This window comes from Oryza sativa, chromosome 1 (genome assembly GCF_034140825.1).
Source record: "Oryza sativa Japonica Group chromosome 1, ASM3414082v1".
NCBI lineage: Eukaryota > Viridiplantae > Streptophyta > Magnoliopsida > Poales > Poaceae > Oryza > Oryza sativa.
Window position 1 is genome coordinate 28,843,716 of NC_089035.1, and position 21,362 is coordinate 28,865,077.

Sequence of the window (21,362 nt, forward strand, 5' to 3'; positions counted from 1 at the left end):
AATAATATTTATAATACTAAATTAGTTTCATCAAATCAATAATTGAATATATTTTCATAATAAATTTGTATTGAGTTGAAAATGTAACTACTTTTTTCTACAAACTCGGTTAAACTTAAAGTAGTTTAACTTTACCAAAGTCAAAACGTCTTAGGCTGCGTTCGTTACCTCCCGTTCCCAACTTGCCTCCCTCGTTTTCCGCGCGCACACTTTTCAAACTACTAAATGGTGTGTTTTTTTTTAAAAAAAATCTATATGAAAGTTGCTTAAAAAATCATATTAATCTATTTTTTTAAAAAATAGCAAATACTTAATTATTCATCCGCTAATCGCTGCTCCGTTTTCCGTGCCAAGGAACGCAGACTTATAACCTGAAACGAAGGGAGTAACATTATACAATAATACATAATTGGTTTTTGATAGTACAAAGCATTAAGCGCTCTTGAAGTTGCATTTTCTGAACTAGGTTGACTTTGTATTATGCAGAAATTAAATAGGCACCAAAATTCGTTTCGATGGGGATTCAAACTTGGGTGGTATAGGCGTACATCCACTGATCCACACCATCGACCGAGCTATGCTCACTTCCTTGATCACCTCCCATTTGTTATTACTAGTACTCAAGAATGCTAACTGTAGTTGCATGCGAAATGAACATCTCTCTGTTTAAAACCAACGCAGGAATGAGCCTTGCTCAATCCCTCTCAATCATTCCACTTCAATTCACCTGTAACATCCAGTTATATTATGCGTGTGTTCTATCATAGCTTAGAGACACTTAATAATTGTTGCCGTTTGCTCTTTCGGTTCTAGCTTCACTCATAATGCATGAATTTGGATTGCAACAGCTGAGCATTTTTAGTGATCAATTTGTCCTCATTCACCTACCATTGACTCAGCGCTTTGCATAAGGTCAATGCCCGCCCATAGGATAGATCATGCCATATTGAACTCTTTTGAGTACTCTTTCGAGATTAGTTTTATTTACAGTTGTGAGAGAAATGCATCAGCCATCAGACACCATTTACTCTACTAGTAATGGTGTAACTTAGGAATAATTTTGCCTTGTTTGCATGCATACTTCTATTTCCTCCATTTCATATTATAAGGCGCTTGATTTTTTTTCTTAGTCAATATTTTTTAGATTTGACCAAGTTTATATAAAAAAAAAATTAGCAACATCTACGATATCAAATTAGTTTCCTTAAATTTAACAATGAATATATTTTGATAATATGTTTGTTTTCTATTAAAATATTAGTATATTTTTCTATATACCTGGTCACATTTAAAATAAGTTTGACTGAAAAAAAGTTAAACGACTTATAATATAAAACAGGAGAGCAGTCTAATCAATGTTGCAATCTAATCAATGTTGTAAGAGTAAAAGTTGCAATCTAATCAGTGTTGTAAGTTGTGAGAGTGCCCTAATGTACATAACTTTCATGCTTTGCATCACTTCAATTTCTCTAAGCAGAACAACATATATACAAAATGAACAGAAAAAACTGACTTACATGGGAAAATTCAAAGAAAATTAACTGTAATTAAATACCATTTGTTGTACACAGGATACATCCTTCTTTATCTTAAATTTTGAATGAAAACGATGCAAGATACATACTCTATGCTCTGAAGAAATGCCTACACGTATGTCACTGCATGGCTGCGGTTTCAAGTAAAGTGCATGGGCTAACTACGGTTGGTGCCTCGAAGGCAAATTTGAGAGTGCAAATTGTGCACTTCCTGTCCAATCTCTTTCCATACCAACCTGAAAAGGATCAATGGAAGTATGGAACAATATGGGCAACATCTTAGCTGCACTCAAAATGTTATTAAGCTGTCAGAAAAGGACATGCACTTTCTGAAAACGCATGGCCGAAATAAGATGCAAGAACACCTGCAAAATAATCTCAGGATCAGTCCAGGTACGCATTCTCTACTGTTATCTACTGAACCAGAGGGGAAAAAAACAAAAACTAGGATGAATGCAGTGTCACTTTGCTGCTTGTAATTCTCTGAATTTCTGAATGAAAGAAAAGAAAAGAAAAGAAGCGAAACTGGTGCTCTGACAAATGTGTTTCAGATTATTGTTGTGAAAAACAAAGGAAATCTGGGCACTGGCAGAATTATTATACGATTAGACTACATTCTGACCTGAGGCAGAGATCAAACTGAATCAGTTTTCCATGACCCTGAATAAAAAGGGTCAGAAACTGACGGCCTCGCAGACCAAATGCGTTTGCTGCGGTGTCTCTCTCACATCGTCAACTGCTGATCTGCTTTAAGCAACTGTGCATTGCCGGGAAAAACCAATCTCCCTCGCCCCGTTTGCGCGTGTCGTCTAGCAGGCCATGAATATTCCTGAGCTTTGCTTTAGGGGCATCTGGGAAAGAGAAAGAAAGAAACCTCTTCTTATCACCAAGGAAATTAAACTACCAGCCAATTGGTAGTAAAGCTAAGCTCCACAGCATCCTCGTCAGGTTCTTACTGGAGCTAATCTTGATCCGCATATACCAATTTCTTTTCTCTGCTTTGGCATTCTGGTCACTGTGCATCAGTGCATGCATGAATGAATGAATGAACCCTGAGAAAATTCAGAGAGATGGAACAGTGCCTTTTCTCATTCGAGCTCTACCTAGTGTTTGTTTGTTTCTCTGACACTGTCCATGCTTGCATCTGCTACTGCTGGTGCCTCCTGCCCTGATGTGCTAACCATCTCACCAAACATAGGCCTGCATGCAGGGCAAGGTCAACGTTGATGTTTCTGCTGACACACCAAAATGCTCAAGACACGCATGCAAAGCCTGGATAGGTCGGCATGGCCTCCCTCAACGTCTCTGAAGACGATTCTTCTGCTGCATGCTGTAGTAGTAGTAAAATCAAGCGTACCTTACCAGTTCGTGCCTTCACCTCCGGTAAGTGGAGTACATACAAATTCCCAATTCTGCAAATTGCAAAGGACACAGTTTTTTCTGTAGGACACAGCAGCACGGTGCCTGGCAGGCTCCCTCACGCGTGCGATGGCCGATTGGACGGGTCCTCTTGTCCTCGCGTTTCTCTCCCGTGGATAAAAAGATCTCATGTACTGTACTCCACTTCGGCTCTGAAACTCTGAACTCTGAAGTCATCATCGTCTCAACCAGTCTCGACACCCATGATGAGCAAGAAAGAAAGCTACTACTAGAACTCCACTGTTACTGTAGTACATGCTTTGCAGCTGTGTACGCTGTGTTGTGATGATATTCAGTCAAAATTCCGGCCAAGAACGACGCACTCGGCAACTCCCCGTCGCCGGCGACGGCGATGGCTATCGATACGTTTTGCCCGTTCCACCAACCGTACAGAATTCGGCCTCGCTTTTGTACTACAAGCATGCAGGGGGCGTATCTACGACCATCCGCGACGACGACCATTCGGGACGACAGGATCATGCTTTTCCGAGACTTTTTTTTTTCCTCCTCGCGTCCCTCGATCCTCATGTCTCACTGATTTCTCATGCACGCAGTGCTCCAGATGGAGAAGAGATGTGAGGGAAAAGAACCTTTGCTTTATTAGCAGGAGGACAGTGCGAAAAGGCCTCCATGATTGTCACTTTGTCAGAGAGGGAGAAAGAAAAAAAAATAATAAAAGGGCCCTATTTATACCACGCTAGTGTATAAAAACAACTGGAGAGAAGAGAAAAATGAGAGGAAACGAGGTGAAAGGCAAGACGAGATGGATCGCGACATCCACTAGCGTGTGTGTGTGTGTGTGTGTGTGTGTGTGTGTGTGTGACGATACCTGTCCATCTGGGGTACGTGTTGTCAACTTTGCCCTTTAATTATCTCGCAGGTTTAAATGGAAAGATAGATCAAGGTCCCAATAATCCGATCCAAAGCTGCATCGAGCTAGTTACAATTTCTTGCCTGTGATCATCATGTCATTGGACTGCAGATTGGACAAGGTTCAGTACAACATGTATTGCTGAAAGAAGGAACAAGGAGGGAGAGGCGTTTCAAGCAATGTCATTAAGGTTATCTGCATGTAACCCTAGAGCTGCCTGTCATGTCACCTTTTCAAAGCTTAATACTGTAGTAACAAAGTTGATGGAGGAGTGCTGACTTTCCTTTCCTCGTCGGCTCGTCACCAAACTAGCTATAGCTATAGCAGTAGCTTGGCTTAAATGCAACTGGAGAATGTTGGAAGCTTTGCAAGAATGAAAAAAATGGAGTAGCTCAACGTATGCATGTGTACTACTGTAGTGTATAGGTATAGCACCATCTAGGAGTACACACTGTAGCTAGTAGCAGCATCATTAGATCGTCAGCAGCTGAGTGTTCTTTTCTTTGTTTTTTTTTAAGAATGGCCGACTTGTCACCTTTGAAGTCCTCCTAGCTATAGTTCCAACTTTCCAAGTCAATAGTACTTTTTGTCATTACATACGGTGTAGTCTAAAGACCAAAGGATATACGAGTATAATAACCAGACTTAATTAGTGGCAAGCTATCAATAGGCCAAATAGTGGACAGTTCTAAGAGGAGGTGATGCTTTCACACAGTGGTTATCGCGTTTTGATCACGTTAAGCATGATACATGAGTGTAATTGATATAATTAAACGAGTCGGCTATCATGGAAACTTATGTGAGCAATGGTCCATTTAGCTCACAAGATAGACTGATATATATTATAATTAAGCAGAATGCTTTGAAAAATGCAGGATCTGCAGACACGGAAAAGAAAATATTAGTACGACTACACGCATCGGCCATGCAACTCCAAATGGAGACTCTTTAGAACGACCTTGATGTTTTTTTCTCCCTTTAATATTTTTCTTTAGACAAGTTGGGCATGTTGATGACTTTGTTGTTAGCAATAATAGCCATATTTCCTGTTCCCGTTGACCTAGCTTTGAGAGGCTGTCAAGTCACATTAGTGAGTTGGAAATATTGACGTCTTTTCTTAGGAGTTTATCAGAAGCAAGCAACCAAAGATAACGTTGGCTGGGGCAGCCTTTGCCCGGAGTTGTTCTTAATTGTGGGGCTTTTAGTTGTTTCTTAAGCATGTTAGCGTGTCATGTGGTTGTTTATTCTTGTTGGAGGAACGCAAATTATTGTCAAGCGTATGCAAGATGGTGTCCTCTTTCCTTCAAAAAAAAAAATGGCGTCCTCGTGGCCTGAAAGGCAGGAAGTAACTAGTGTGAATGCATCTCATTGTCTTTGTTCTTATTTTGCATGATGAAGTTAATTATGAAAGCCCCACAAACCAAAGAATGACAAACAAACAAAAAACAATCAGAAACGCCTGCCCAATGCAAGACAGAAATTGCAGTCACAAGACGTAGGCGTTCTACTATTTTCTAGGACTGTGTTTAAAAATAAAAACTACTCCAACCGTCCCATAATATAATAGATTTTGAGTTTTTCTTGCACCGTTTGAACATTCGTCTTATTCAATTTTTTTTTGCAAATATAAAAAAATAAAAAGTTATGCTTAAAGTATTATAGATAATAAAGTAAGTCACAAATAAAATAAATAATAATTTCAAAAAAATTTTAAATAAAACGAGTGGTCAAACGTTACAAGTAAAAACTCAAAATCCCTTATATTATGGAACGGAGGGAGTAGTATTTTCTAGTGAAAAATACGTTGAAAAGCTAGTGCCATTTATTTACACAGTAGTATAGAAGGTGGAAAACAAAGGCGTTTGCTTGCTACTATTCTGCATCTGTACATCTACAAAAACACTGTAAAGCGGGGTCGGATCAGCTCTGGCTTAGTGACTTGTGTCCTGGCCATCGCTGCTGACCTCCATCTTCCGGGTCTGAGCTTTGAACAAGCTAGCAACATCAGTAGCCGTGCTACAATCCTCTGGACTCCGATCTGGACGAGAGCGTATGTACCTCGGCATCCTCACTGAGATCCCACGCGACGGATGGACCAGACCAATAGCCGCATGGTGAACAGGGGATAGCGTGAGGTCTGCAAAAGAAGATACACCCAAATCGTGATTTTACACTCCCATACATTGCAGTGGATTTCAACAAAAAAAGATAAAACATTTTTAAGTTTAAAGGCTTATATGTTCCTAGAATAAATCATAAATATTTTACAACTAAATATCAATCCATAAATAGCATTATTATAAGTCAAATGCATAAGTTATCTATGCTGTCCACGGGAATATCCTATTAATGCCTTATTTGGCAGGGCACGGTTCCAGCCCATTCCCAAACGGGTTATGCACTATAATTTGCTACTAAATGTATGTTAACCAGAGGGGCGTAATTACCTGCACCTCGGATTTCCCAAACCTGTTCCGCAGAAAACCACAACTCCGGAAGCTCGTCTGTTTTGTAGTAAACAGGTTTCTTGGGCAGTATTCTGTCGCCAGAATAGAACTCCTTCATCTGTAGCTCAACATTACAAAATCACAAGGCATATATACACAGAAGATTAATTTCCAGAATAACACAAAGTCCAGATGATAGATATGAACTGTGTTGAGTTTAAAACAATAAACCACAATGGACACATAATTTATCCTTTCTGTGACATGTTCACTAGAGATCTCAAACAAATACATAAAAGCCGCATTTGCTAGAGACAGTGGCGGAGGACTCGGTAGGGCGAGGTCTGGCGCTCGCCATACCTTGCGCCATCCGCCAGTACCCCCTACCCTCCTGCCGGCAGAGCAGAGCGCGGCGTAGCCGCTCGGGAGAACGATGACTCAACGAGACGAGCGAGCGACGGCCGACAGGCGAAGGCGTTCTTGCTGCTGGGCCTCTCGCCGTTGAATTGGAGGCCCATATTGGTTCCCCATCTCACCATCTTGTTGACTATTAAACCCTAGTAAATTCCCCATCTAACCATCTCCATTGATTCCCCATCTCGCGCGATTGGCGGCGTCGAGCCGGCGTCCAGCTGATGAGTGACGACAGGCGACAGCATGGGCGAGCGGGAGGTGGCACATCGACAGGCGGAGCAGTCGAGCAGCGGAAGTCCACCAGCCACTGGCCGTTGGGCGCACCTGCGGCAGTCGGCAAGGGCGGCTGCAGGCTGTGGCTGCAGTTGGGCAGCGCGGCGCATCAGGGCCAGAGCCGGCGCGGCAGTCGGCGGGCCAACAAGTAGCAGGGCAGGCCAGCAGCAGCAGCAGAGCAACAGGCTGATTCAATCTTTGCTATTTGTCTTATCCACCTTAAAGATAGTCTATTAATCGATCTTTGCTAGGACTATCTGTTTTGCAGATTATTTATGTCTATCCTCCTTTGGCTATCCCTGAAACTTCATTAGTTGAGGTAAATTTTAGTGATGGAATGTGACGAGGGGTTGTTGTCATGCTTAATATTGTGTGGTACAATATGGTGCAATTAAGATTTTTTTCCATTATTGCTAGGTTGACTCTCATGCTAATTCATGAGCCATACCTCATCTTTTTTTCGTCCTCCGCCTAGAGAGCTCTCAGTGAAGTCAATTTCATTATAGGAATAGCTATACAATCACTCCACTGTTAGTCTAATTTCCATTATTAGTTGTATATTAACCTAATATGATAATATCTGAAGAACTTTCATTCCACTTGTTTTCTCAAAACTACCTTCATTCTTTAATTTGTCATGTCATTTTATCAAATCACTCAGAATATCAAGAAACTGAACAACGATTTGTATAGCTTCCCAAAAATTATATTCAAGCATGTAAGCAGGTGTGGACATGATGTGCTTAAAGATGTAATTTGTAAAGCTAGTATGCTACTATGCAAAAGTATTGCATGATTTGATAAACCAAGAATCCAAATCTATACCTCTTTATAGAACTCATCTGAGAAACCAGACATAACGCGGCAGACACTTTGGAACTCTTCGTATTCAGGGTTGTAGCACGCCATAAGAAAAGGGCTATACCTGTAAATGTAGAGAAGAGAAGAGCATTGGGGCAAGAAGTATGGTAAGGGGAAAAGAGAGGTTATATGCACAGGAACCAAACGTACCATCCAGCTTTCCGACCATTTCCATACCATGCACCAATTGGAACCAAGTCCAGGCTATCACCCAAGCCAACATAGTCACGCTTAACCTGCAACAACACACATGGAATACATGATGCATAGTTTTATAGTTTCAGATATAATGAAAAACATTCAGATTCAGGCACTTGTTTAGTATAATACATAGGTTGCACCTTTAACCATGAATCACAGCGCTTGGAAGCAGAATATCCAGCATCAACATCCAGTATTTTCAGCATAATACCCTCACAAGAAGACTGGCATGCCATTTTGAAAAAGGTGTTCATTCTCTCCAAAGTGGTAGAATTATCCACAGAAGCTTCATCTGCTTCTACCTGTAAAATTGATTCATGTGTACCATGCATGAACATATGATAAAGAAGCAAGCACAGAGATAAAGGCCAAAGTTATTTGCGATGTCAACCAAAATGCAGTAGGTTATTATTCTAGAACAAGTATGCTAAAAAATTTAAGCTGAGCAGAAGCATATAGTATATGTTGAGACATTACCCTGAAAACATAACAAAAGCATCACTACAGTGTCCTGCATTGGTACATGCCCCCCAACACCCCAGGCTACCTATGTCATTTTGTTTCTAGGCACTCCATTACAAAGCGGAGATGCTGAAGTCCAACATTTCAGGCCATGTGACTAGTTGTTTTACTCATAGTAGTGTAAAAGATGGCAACCATGGGTGAATTCTTGATTGGTCCTTTTTTTTTTTGAGATATTGATTGGTCCTTGAAGTTCCCCCCAAAACTCACATTGGCAACTCAGAAAGGGCCATCTAGGTCCTCTAGCTTTCTGTGCTAGACCAAAGGACTTATTGGTAATTCACATTGACACATTTGAGTCAAATTTGATTTTATGTGTTCTTGTAGCTGATTCATCTTGAGCAAATGTCTATTCTACCCTTACATCCTGAAATTGGATTTGCTATTTCGCTCCCCTTGATTTTATTTATCCCAGTCTCTTTTTTTCAACCATTATGTGCAGCTCTCATTGTGGCAATATCCAGCTTTTGCTTATGATGAGGGAGGAATCATTATACATAAGCACCTTGATGCGGAACAAGACAACCCAAATGATATGTTTGGCCCAAATAGACAAATTTGAGGGATCTAGGAGGCCAATTTGAAACGCAAGGGAGGAAATTAGCCTAGGGGGAAATTCGGGGGACCAAACTGGGCATTTACCTGGCAAAATTCAAACAAAAGAAAATATGAAAAGGAATGTTCGTATTGCTAAGTGTGTGGTACAACATAGGGATAATATCCGGTGTAATCATTTTGCCTTGATGAATACAAGTGCTATTCATAACAGTTACCATGAATCTGCTGCTTTACACTAAGAGGTGCAACGTTTCGAGTATCATACTATCATGAAGGAGCACAGGAATGGTAGTGGTAATGTTAACGAATTAGTTGTGAGTAGGTAATGTTAAAACTGGTTAGTTCCGCATCTTGTATTTGCGTTGCTTGAAAAGGCAAGCGCTTTGATTTTGTGTTGTCCATTCTAGTTGATTGATTGGTTAAAATTATAGCCTGATTCTTTAATTCATAAAGCCGGTTACCTTCACATCGAAGTGGAAAAATGCTAAGAAGATGGCAACGTAGCTATTAATCTCATGCAATTTCAATTAACAGAAGGAAATGAAATGAAAAGGAAGGATGATATTATGGCAAGATGTAAAAGGCGATATCATTAGGTCAAGTAAGAAGCGAATGTTTAGAACAGTAAATACATCCATAAAAATGCAAGTCAGAAAAGGATACAACTTACAGTAAGTTGCTGAGCTAACTCAAAATGTCCTGGCTTCTCCTGGAACAAGTCGTGGATGTCTGCAGTGAAAAATGCAGAAAGAAGTGCTATCACATTTTCTAAGGGATTCACTCAAAAAGTATGCCCTGCCTTATACATGTTTTTCAAGTACTTTAAGATGGTACTGAAACATACACTTTCTTCTTTGCCGAAGTGAGCAGTTCAATAGGCTGCAGAAAAACACCGTAAGTTTTCTGATATTGTAAATAAATTCAACAAATAATTCATATTGATATGCATGTAAAACATTTTTACACCAAGCAAGCAGCGTGTAATTGCTTTTGCAGCTTAATAGTGGGCGTTTCCGATTACCAAACAATGTATATATAACCTTTGACCAACATGAAATAAGCTTTCTGAGTCATTTACCGTCTAAGCACAAGGTTTTCTCATTTGTGTGTACCATTAAATCACTGATGACTTAAAACTAGAAGGTCACGAGCTTGGTAGTTGAAGCGTGGCACAGCCAAACTAAATTAAACTAACAACCATAAGAAAATTATGTTTGTGAGTAAAGCAATAAGCTCTCACATCGACCCATCAGAGAGGGGTGGTTGCAAAAGTACTTTCCTTGTCTTTTTCTTATTTAAAAAAGTGTCAAGTTTGATATTATATTATATAGGTAGTCTATGTATATGAAATACTCCATAGTGTTACCTTTGTCCATTGCAGAACATGATATCAAAAACAAACACACAAATGTCTACCTGCAAAGTAGTCAAAATATAGTCAGATAAAAAAGACACAGTTACAAAAAAAAAAGATGGATTAGTAAGCATATTATGCATTCCTAATAGGTACTGCCACTAACTATTTGTCTATCCACACACTTTCTTTCAACTTTCATCACAGGCATTTCAGTGCAAATGAACATCCTCTATGCTAGGAAAACTGATTCATGCTATGAACTATGAACCACAAAAAAAATATACGTATTTGTGGAACTGTAGGAATATCTACCACAGAAGTTGAAATTTTGTCAACTACATATCTGATTATTTTAGTGATAAGTAATAAGCACTGAAAAAACCCGGTAACTGCAAAGGGACTTGTTCATTCAATTAAAGTTGTTGGTGACAAACATAAACAATTGAGTACAAATTTCTTTGATTATGTTTCCTTGTGAAATTCTATAATTATAGGAATTCATCATGCAAAAATATTGCCCGAAAATAATGTTCAAGATTCCAAAGTAACAAGCACAATACTTTGTAAATAAAAGAATAATGGCATCACCTTTATGTTCTGAATTGCAATTGAGGAGTGCTTGCTCCCTCTCTCTCTTGAAGACAGCTCTTGGAATGACATCAGTTTGTTTCCTTTCTTCCTATCGATTCCCACAACCTTGTTTTGAATGCACAAGCACAAGAAACACAAGCCTAAGGTGAAGGAGTGTTATATTATGAAGAAACAAACAAATGTGAGTTCCTCACGAACAAAACTTACCTCGGCGTCAAGTATAAAGCTGGATACTTCGATGCTGCACAGCTCTTTGATCATGCCAACCAGATCAGGAAATCGAGAGGTTGACTCTTTCATTTGCCTTGAAAATATTTGCACAGATCCATCATTTGATCTGTGAATCTGGGCTCGCTGACCATCATACCTGGAAGCAACATTAATAAATAGAGTGCAATTATTTGGCAGGAAAGATATGCTTGCTAAGTCAAAATTCCTACAAACTGGAGATATTTAAGAAGTTGATAAGGGGTCATGCAAGAAAAGGTTTGAACTTCTTATGTTAATCATAGATATAGATTTCAGATTTTACTAAGAAGAGTAGACGACTTCTTATGAAATTCAAGCTCAACAACTAGCATGAGAATAGGGAAGCTACTCATCCATTCTTTCTTCCTTCATGATCCACGGTTGTCATAATTCCTCAAATATAATCCATTAGTTTGCTTAAGAAAGAGTAGAGTCAGAATAATAAATTTATGGCGCATTTTTTTTCCTAGCTATTGGCTCTTCATGGCAGAAACTCCGTCAAGAATTAACATTCCCCTCCATCTAAGGAGTCATGGAAAACTCATGTGTCTAGGGGTTGTGTGTGTGTGCGCGCGTGGGGGGGGTGGATATTTCAGGTTTAAAACTGGCAGAATGCAATCATGGTGTGGTTATATACCATGGGGGTTAAAAGATTAAAATCTCTTAGAGAGCAATGAACATACTTGTACTCACAGGTAAATGCTCTACCATTAAACAATTTCAGTGATTGAGTCAACCCGTTAGTAATTCTGCAAAAGAAGGAACGCAGCCATGAAAATCTTACAGTAGAACTGTAGAAAATAAATGAATAAAAATGGTTGTATTGAATTTTTTACTGGACATGTTATACCTTGCAAGCATAGGTGGGATAGGGGTGCCAGTTATCATTGCTAAGGACGAGGCTGAAAATGCAGTGTCTTCTCTCAGGAGAGAGGGAATAAGCAAATCCTGATAAATAATGTCACTAAACAGGTAAATGCCTTTTTGATTGAGTTTATCCAATCATTATCTGATGTAAAGAGTTCACAATATTAGTATTTTTTCCAATTCTGTAGAATATCCAGGCCATAACATGCATCAATCTCTATAAGCACATGGATTGGCTAATGATCACTATGTTGTCAAGTACTAAAGGGAGATAATAACTTCAAAAAGACACCACATTATTACCTTTTAAAAAAGTCAGGGTGCAAGGACCAAGTACTACAGAGGGAAATTCAATAATATAATCTTGTGTTTCAATATTCTAATGCACATACTGCGGAAAATTGTTGTTGCCATTACTTATTAATTTGATAAATCCACAAACTTCATTTATGGAGGGTCTAATTTTCTGGCAATGAAAGCTAGATATCGACAGATTTGAGAAGGATAGAAGCCAGTAATTAGATCATGCACCATGATATATCAAATGAAATAGGCTTGATTACTCACAAGATTAGGAATGACATTGTATGCTTCAGCAACTTCAGTTGAAAGTTCCTGCCAAAAAAGGAAGAAAAAGAACATTTTGGTCCAGAAAAATTGTAAAATTCCCTATGGTAGGTATAGAAATAATCACAAGAACAAGGAAAGGGACAATTCAGTTTTTTTGGCCTTGATTAATTTAGCTTCCTCCATTTTTTGGAAAAAAATGTTTTATTATTAGGGACAAGAGAGAAACCTCCACATGTCCTTAGTTAATAACAGAATAGGAGCTTCAAAGGATCTTTAAAAATTCAGTAAAGCTATCGAGTAGGCTGCTTCAGATGGCTTAGCAGGAAAGCTTAAGCACCATCACCACTAAGTTTAAACTACCTTTTCACAACTTTTGGGCCTTTAGAGCTTATGTCTTATGAACAACATCAAGCACTCCCAGATATTGTTGCACAAAAGAAAATTCATGCTAGGTAGACAAACCTGTAATTGTGGTTTTATGCCTTCCAAAGATAGCACAGGACTATTTGAATATTTTCCATCTATAACAACAGCATGTGCAAGTGCAGGTAAAATTGTCTTCATCATGACCCCAATACGCAAGTTACGGACCTGTTGGTAAAACACACATACAACAGAGCAAAATAAATTATAACATGAGTTATTGTCTGTAGTAATTCTAATAAGTTGAGATCAGTTGAACATTGAATTATACGCTTAACTTAATAGGCGTAGGATTGTTATAAAAGACAAATGGTACTATCGTAGCAACAAAATGAATAATACAATTGACATGCAAATTTCGTTATATACCACATTTCTGAATATGGAGAGTCAGATATCATATTTTAATAACAATATTGAGTGCGTAAGTAGATGAACTGTCCATAAAAAAGCAATAGTCGAATAAAATCAATTGAGAAGATAAATTAGGAAGATAATCACATCTGCATATGAAATAAAAAAAATGTACAGTCCATGCAATACAACAGCCTCAAAATAAAATTAGAAACTGTCAGTTAGAAAGGCGCATTACCAGTGTTCTAACAAGAAATTTCATCTCCATTTCTCTGCAAGAACGGATAAGATGCAAGACAAGAATTTTTCTCCTTCCAGTACTCCCACTACCTGCTATCCCACTGATAATGAAAATTATGATGAAATAAAGGAGATTGTCATTAAAGGAACTCCAGATGTTGATAGCGTATGTAAGTTAGTCAGTAATACCTTAGTTTGCGAAGTGTGGAAAACACATCGCGAATTGAGAGGGGACGAGGAGGAGCAAGTAACATTTGATTCTGGCGGCATTCTTGGGCAACATCACCTACAAATTACACTACATCCACTGTTAACACTACACAGGATCATTTCAGCATAATTAACCAGTACATGAAGCTAAACAAGGCAGTTGGACCTGGCCGTAAGCCTGCCAAATGTTGCATGCATGCATCAAACTCCTATTTTGCAAAGACACAGCCTACACCATACAGTAATTTTTTCCCCACACCATGGACATCAACAATGCTGGTACTTCTAACCTCCAAACTTACCAAGATCGCCGAACGTTTTGTACATCTCATGTATTTTAGATCTGCTGGATCCTAATGCCTCCTCCAGAGCAGATACAACCAAACTCCCACCAATGTTTAGTTCCTAGCTTCATTAACAAATATGGGTTATTGTATTGATTGTGCCACACGACAAGGCATAACAGAAGGGTAAACCAAAATATTTATAATAGGACATGACACAGTTACTCATTAGAAAATAATGAAAGAAAGAAAGCCTTCCAAAGGAAAGGGCCAGCTAATTAAGAAAATTTCAACTTAAGAAAAAGAATCAACTTATCCTAATTGAAATGCTGCTAGAAAATTTCAGCCTGTTGGAACATAGTATCCTCACAGGGATTTTGTAGGACACCTACATCCATGTTCCTCCAGGAAGTCCCATATTTCAAATAAAGCTTTAGAAAGAAGCAAAGAGCAGTAAATAGGGGGAAGGGAAAAGTGAAGGAAATAAAACACTTACAATATTTTCATGGTCAGGAGAAATTTTATTAGTACATAAATAAACAGCAGGTAGCACATCATCAGGTGATAAGGCAAGCAAACTGCACTTGAGAATATAAGATGTTAAGTATATTCCCCAATCATAAACATATAGATGATAATCAAAAACTGCACGCAATGTAACTTAGAGGGTTATAGGAAAAACCTTCGGAACATGTTGCAAAGCATGGCAGTAGTTTTGATCTTTCCCTTTTCTCTTTCAACCAGATCAAAAGTGCGAGCCAAATGTAAGTATGGTGCAGGCTGTCCTGCTGTCCAGCAAGCTGTAGAAGATCACATACATGGTATTACTCACTGTCAAGCAAGATGCTAAGAACCATAAGGAGGGTAGGCACTAACCATGCTCGATCGGTAGATACTTTTCAATTGGCAATGATATACAGACTGAATCTGCTTGTGCCACATAAGATTGTACACATAAGTTCGGCATCTTTGGAGTGGCCTCAGAAGAGTTGCGAAGCAAGCCCGTACTACTAGATTTGTCTGTCATTTCATTTTCTGTGTTTTGTGTGACAATATTCATATCATTTTCAAGTACATTACTGTTGTCGGTTTTACTGTAAAATATATCAACTGCTACATTCACATCCCCTTTTGCCTTCTCAAGCAATGAAATTGCAGACTCTCTGGACATTCCACCATCGACAATCTGAAGAAGCTGGCTTACACTCTGCTTCTCTGACTCTACAACTTCAGTAAACTGGTCGTCATTCCTCACATTGTTTTGATTTGCGTCTACAGTTACTTTATCGGATGTATCGCTTTTAGAAGCAGCTAGCATGGTTCTAGCAAAATAGTTCGTAATTGTGGACTGTTTGCGCCCACTGGATTCTGTCAAGGGTTTAAAGGCAGTTGACCGCCCTTTCTTTTTTGGTTTGTCCGCAGAATTAGAGCCCCTCTTCCTTTCCCTTTTAGAAAGATTTGACTTCATTCTCATAGCGTTCAAATTCAGCAACTTACTAGAATGATCCATGGGCTTCTGTGAAAATAAAGGAACTTCTTGCTGACTACTTGCATCAGCAGAAGATCCATGATCAGAAGAGAGATCTATCTCTGACTTAGGCGTTTCACTATTATAAACATTTGCTTCCTCAAAGAAATCTCTTTCTTTCTCAAAAAAATCAGTTGCTGCTTGAACAACATCACCGCCTGACTTAATTAGCAAGTCCAGGATCAGGTCCTGGCTGACCCATGAGGGTAGGAAATCTGATAATTCTTTCTTCATTTCCACTGTAATCTTCTCTTGAAAACTATCTGATCGTTCAAAAGCCAAACTTGCAGGTAACAAAGTAGCCTCCTCCAGTTCTTGCACCTCCCCTTCTTGCTGGCTCAATCCAGTAACTGCATCCTCAGGGCCAAGAGTAGCATTTCTTGAGCTTCGGTGGAATGCCATCAGGAACTCCTGTTTGTTTGCTGTCTCATCCACCAAACCAGCAAAATGCTTCTGCAGAGCAAATGCCTCTTTACTATCGAGCTTTCCACCATCAAGCCCCACGGTTGGAATTACCCGTTTTGGGTGCAAGAACTTCACGTAGTCCCGCAACTCATTATAGCTCGAGTGCTCGCTATAAGGCACAAGATGGATCTCAAGTGAATCCTTTGTTCTAACTGCAAAGCCTTCCTTCTTGGTCTCGTACATCCAACCGGTCGGTACAAATCCAACAGCCTTGTTATATCCTCTCTCCACCATGATCTCCTTCATCTTCACAAAATTTGGCCGAAAATAGGGCCATGTTTCACCTAAAATATTCCACCCAGTGACATGCACATCTGTTGCTGCAGCATCCTCAGTAAAAACTCCATCCTCCCCACCAATCCCCAATAGAGTCAGGATTTCCATCTTCCTACTGTCCACATGGATCTTACAGCCACAGCGTCGTGCAACTTCCAGCAAAATCCTCTCCTTGCCCACCACGTAGGTCGCGATCAAACACAGCACGCGCTCTCCAGATGCTCTGCTCTCCTCCTTCACCCGCTTGATTGAGTTCACGACATACTCCAGTGACTCCTTTTGTGGAGGAAACGTAAATTTGGGATTGCAGTACGTGGTATCTAGAAACACAGCATCAGCACCGATGAACTCCAGCAAATTAGGTTCGGTTATCATAGACTGCGAAAACCGGAAGTCGCCCGTGTGGACATACCTCTCCGCATTTGGTCCAGATGAGCGGAAGAGGAATTGAACGGCACCGGGGCAATGGTTAGCATCCACAGCGACGACGCACCACCCATCCACGGTGACGCGGACGCCAGCATCGAGCACGACGACGAGCTGCGGCGGCACGGAGAGCACCGAGACGAGGAGGCGCGCGGTGAGCGGGGAGCAGAAGACGAGGCCGCGGCGCCACGAGGGGCCGAGGCCGGTGTAGTGGTCGGAGTGGAAGTGGGAGAGGAAGTAGGAGGCGGTGAAATCGCCGGCGTGGCGGAAGGCGTCGACGAGGAAGCGGGAGCCCGGGATGAGCGCCGTGGGCGGCACGGAGGCGGGGACGGGAGAGAGCGGCGATGCGGCGGAGGCGGAAGGGGGCTCGCTGTGGGGGGAAGGGAGGGAGGCGAGCGACGATAGGAACAGGGTGGAGGTGGCGACGGAGAGCGATTTGGAGTCCGGGGAGGAGAAGAGGTACGCCATTGGGTGCGGCGGCCGGCGGTGGGTTTAGGGTTTGGGCGCCGCGGCGGCGGCGATGGAGGACATGACGGTGCCGCCGTGGCGGGGGTGGCGCGAGAGGGAACGAGTGGGGAAGGGGGAAAGGAAGAAAAGAAAAGGTGCGAGCAAATCAGCGAATCACGACGGTGGCACGGTGCCGTCGATGAGAGAACACCGATACTTTTTTTTTTATTGTCAAATTTGATTTGAGTTTTTTTTAAAACGATTTTGCTATATCTCACTCAAAAGATTTTTTTTCTTATCTCTCACTCGATTTTCTCATTCAAATTTACAGTGTATTTTATTATAAGTTACAGTGTAATTTATGAAACTTACATGGTAACTTTTGTAAGTTATAATATAATTTTTGAATCGTCGCATATAAGCTTTGAAATTTATATTGGATTTGGTCTTTTTCTTGAAGATATGATAGTTTAGTGTCCATTACGGTATTTCTTAGTTGCTTTTTATCTTTTACTGTGTCTATTGGATTTTAATCCAAAAATTAAAAATTTATGTGATATGATCATAAAAATCTTTTGAAAAATGCATAGGTACTCCCTTTTTAAAATTGTATTAGCGGTACATAAACTTCTTAGGTGCATGCAATTTAGTGTATAAACTTGTAAAATACTCATTTTGGTACATGAACATGTCTAATACGTGCAAAATAGAATAAAATGGCATGACAAGAACGATTTTTCTATGTTGAACATTATAAATTACAAATTAGTAGATGACTTGCGTGTATATAGTAGAAAGGTTATATTTGTATACTTAGATTCCACTTTATCTTTTTTTGTTTATGTACCTTGCATTATTACTCGGATTTTTTTTATGCAATCATTATGCCTTATTATATGTTTATCCTTCTTAGATTAATGTTTATATAGAGTTTAAATCAACAACAAAATCAGTAAGATTAATCTTGCGGTGCGATTTTGACCTTGTTCGCACGCACAAAACAAGTTCGTGCACCAAAACGAACGTTTTACAAGTTTATGTATTAGATTGCACCCATCTGACAAGTTCGTGTACCATCGATGCAATTTACTCATTTTTAATACTACTAAATTTGATTATTTTGTCACTCTTTAGATTGTTACTACTAACCTATTACAAAGTTACAACGGCATGTGGGATTGTGAGTATAGGATGGCAAACCATCAAATCTCGTCTCTAAGGCTGAGTGAGTTATGGGTGAGAACTTCTCGTTTATCGTTAGTATATTTTCCGAACTACTGTATTTTTTTTTAAAAAAAAGTATAGTTGTTTTTTTAAAAAAAATCAAATAAATCAATTTCTTATATTTATGTTAGTTAATACTTAATTAATCAATGTGTTAACAATTCATTATGTTTTCGAATCACAAACAACTTTAGCCGAAACATAGTTTTGATCTCAGCCTAAGGAGCAGCAAATCATCAAACGCTAAAAAAGAGTTTCAATTATATACTAAACAATTTGAGAAAGTTTAGATAAGCCTAAAGAGGTTATGGCCAACTTAGGGAGAAAGAACTTGACAGGATCATCATGGGAATAAATAATATCATAAGTGAAGACAACAATGCAGTGTTTGCAGCACGTGCGGGTGCACAAGATAAAGAGCGATCCAAATAGAATAGATCATGTTCTAGCTCAACTCACAATTAGTTCATGGGCTTGCATAGAGTAGAGATTATGTGCTTCGTAGGACTTCTTGAGATGTTGGGGGTGTAACCCCTTATTCAGGCATTAATAGTAATCTCTTTACCCTAAAAAATAACACATTATGCGAAAGATGGTACTCTACATTGAGGTGATCTCGATGAATTTCGAACTTAAAATATATTTGTCTTGTAAATAGCTAACTGATTTGGATCTTCCACACGCTAAATGTGTTTGCTATGTAATAATATGAAGTTTCAACACAACGTCAAATGTTTATCCAAGCATCCCATATTTTCTGCATCTGTCTTTCATCATATGCTAGTTGGCTCGGTTTGCTGCTAAATTTTGTGTTTTTGAAACTTAGGGGTGTGTTTGAACTGGACATTCGGTTGGTCTAATTCGTTTCACGCAAAATGAGATGGATCATTTGCGAATGGTTAAGTGAGTGCTGACTATTACAATCTTAAAAATGGATTTCCTTGATTTTACAAAATAACTTATATATATATATATATATATATATATATATTTGCATAAAATGTATTGTTTAGTAGTTTGGAAGCGTGAAAATGTATTGTTTAGTAGTTTGGAAGCGTGCCTATGGAAAATGATGCAAGTTGTTGAATCAAACCCAACATTAGGCATCGTTCTAAAACAACTAGTTGGTTTAGCTACTTTTCACTTTCGTGAGCATGCTTCCCAATTTTCGCAAATGATTTATACATAGACCTTCTTTTATATAGGATCAAATAAATCTATTTTTAAGTTTGCAATAGCTAATGTTTAATTAATCTTACGCTAGTGACCTTTATCATTCCATGTGACCTAGATAATCTCGTATCTTCGGCTCTTTCAAACATAGTTTTAATTTTGAAGTTGATTTTAAGTTTTTTTAATCAAGGTCTATAGTTATCATTGTTGATGGGTTGGACCCGACAACGGTATTTTAGGGACATAGGGTACATATACTAGTGTATATGTAAGATCAGAAGTAAGAGCACAGTGGAGATATTTTTATACTAGTTTAGGCTATGAGATGGGTAATAGCCTTGATCCAATTTATATTTATAGCTATAGAATGTATCACACCAATTGGGGGGAGGGGGAAGCTACATATTAGAATAGTACCAACTAGTATTCGATGAGAACTAATTCGACAACTTATAGTCGACGGCTAGCTTTTAGGCTTTCTCCTAGGTGGTATTCAACGTGCCTTGTAGTTATGACTTATGATGTGATGCTCTCCCCCTAATTGGGGCTTTGTGTTTATATAGATAGAAAATCCATCGTTCAAATAGAACTCGGGGACTCCGAGTAAGCTATGGGCAGATAAGACCTTATATTACCCAGATCGGATGCTGACATTCTTTCTTACTGGGAAAGGAAATCCAATCTTATTTGTAGAATTAACCAAACTTGAATACACCCTTTCATATAATTTTAGATATACGGTATTTCCGGTGGATATGAATACAATTACAGGAGGTATACCTTATCAATAACACAAAGCATTGACTTTTAAACCGTTAAGAACACATGCATAGTGGTGGATATCGAGCAGGCTCGGCTCGGCTCGCTCTATCTCGTTATCAGCTCGGCTCGACTCAGTTGTAAGCTCGAGCTAGCTTGCTTAGCTCGCGAGCTGGATCTGGACGACGCACGCGCAGAGTAGAGATGGATTTGGAAGGGCGAGCGAACGACGGACCTCCATGGCCGACAAGTCAAGAAGGAGCACCACATAGAGGCGCCGCCCAGACCTCGTCGGAGTGGTGGACTCCACGACGACCAACAAATCGAGCAGGAGGGGGGCACATGGCTAGTGGCGCGGTGGCGCCGGCCAGACCTCGTCGGAGCAACGTACGCCGCGGCCGACGAATTGACCACACGCGGATGGGAGGTGATGCCGGCAATGCAACGGAAGGAGATGGGGAGTCGTCTATTTGCCTTGCCAAGGCGGCGGCATATGGCACACCGCCAAGGTCACAAATCAGAACAAGGTTGGAGCAGGAGAAGTGTGGTTAGGTGTGAGCTGTGGATGGTGTTGAGTGCTCGACGAGCTCCTGCTTCTACGGGCGGCCGGCTGGCCGATGAAGACAATGGCCACAGGTGAATGTGAGGCACATGCATGGTAGAGCAACGGGCGGAGTGTGTGACCGGTGAGAGAGCAGCAATAGATCGAGGGGACTGGGGAATGTACTGGAGATCGAACTACAACTACGATAGAGAAAATTCTAAAAAAATACGGTAGAGAAGATGGTCCTTTTTCTTGTCCTTTTTCTTATTGCGCT

The 21,362-nt window shown here is 39.9% G+C and overlaps 1 protein-coding gene across 2 annotated transcripts; it reads right to left on the minus strand.

Annotated features, from left to right (window-relative positions):
• Nucleotides 1-5,266: 5,266 nt before the first annotated feature.
• Nucleotides 5,267-17,510, minus strand: LOC4324149 (DNA ligase 6). Of its 2 annotated transcripts, XM_066305077.1 has the most exons (21): nucleotides 16,928-17,510; nucleotides 15,123-16,835; nucleotides 14,929-15,046; nucleotides 14,743-14,824; nucleotides 14,265-14,367; nucleotides 13,942-14,038; nucleotides 13,751-13,853; nucleotides 13,198-13,326; nucleotides 12,733-12,780; nucleotides 12,149-12,246; nucleotides 11,982-12,047; nucleotides 11,257-11,416; nucleotides 11,047-11,154; nucleotides 10,468-10,517; nucleotides 9,946-9,980; nucleotides 9,772-9,830; nucleotides 8,162-8,323; nucleotides 7,971-8,056; nucleotides 7,785-7,884; nucleotides 6,273-6,390; nucleotides 5,267-5,962 (listed from the first exon to the last, which is right to left on the minus strand). In XM_066305077.1, exons 1-21 carry the CDS (start codon nucleotides 17,037-17,039, stop codon nucleotides 5,757-5,759), a joined length of 3,753 nt encoding a protein of 1,250 aa, XP_066161174.1. In that variant the 5' UTR covers nucleotides 17,040-17,510; the 3' UTR covers nucleotides 5,267-5,756. The 2 variants fall into 2 exon arrangements, with proteins under 2 accessions (XP_066161174.1, XP_015621918.1); XM_015766432.3 differs by having other exon boundaries at nucleotides 15,123-17,510.
• Nucleotides 17,511-21,362: the final 3,852 nt, after the last annotated feature.

Coding starts and splice junctions, on each gene's coding strand:
- LOC4324149 (XM_015766432.3), bottom strand. CDS start 17,409: ATGGCGTACCTCTTCTCCTCCCCGGACTCCAAATCGCTCTCCGTCGCC. Junction 6,391..7,784: donor CAGATGAGTTCTATAAAGAG/GTATAGATTTGG, acceptor GTTGAGCTACAG/ATGAAGGAGTTCTATTCTGG. Junction 5,963..6,272: donor TTGGGAAATCCGAGGTGCAG/GTAATTACGCCC, acceptor CTTCTTTTGCAG/ACCTCACGCTATCCCCTGTT.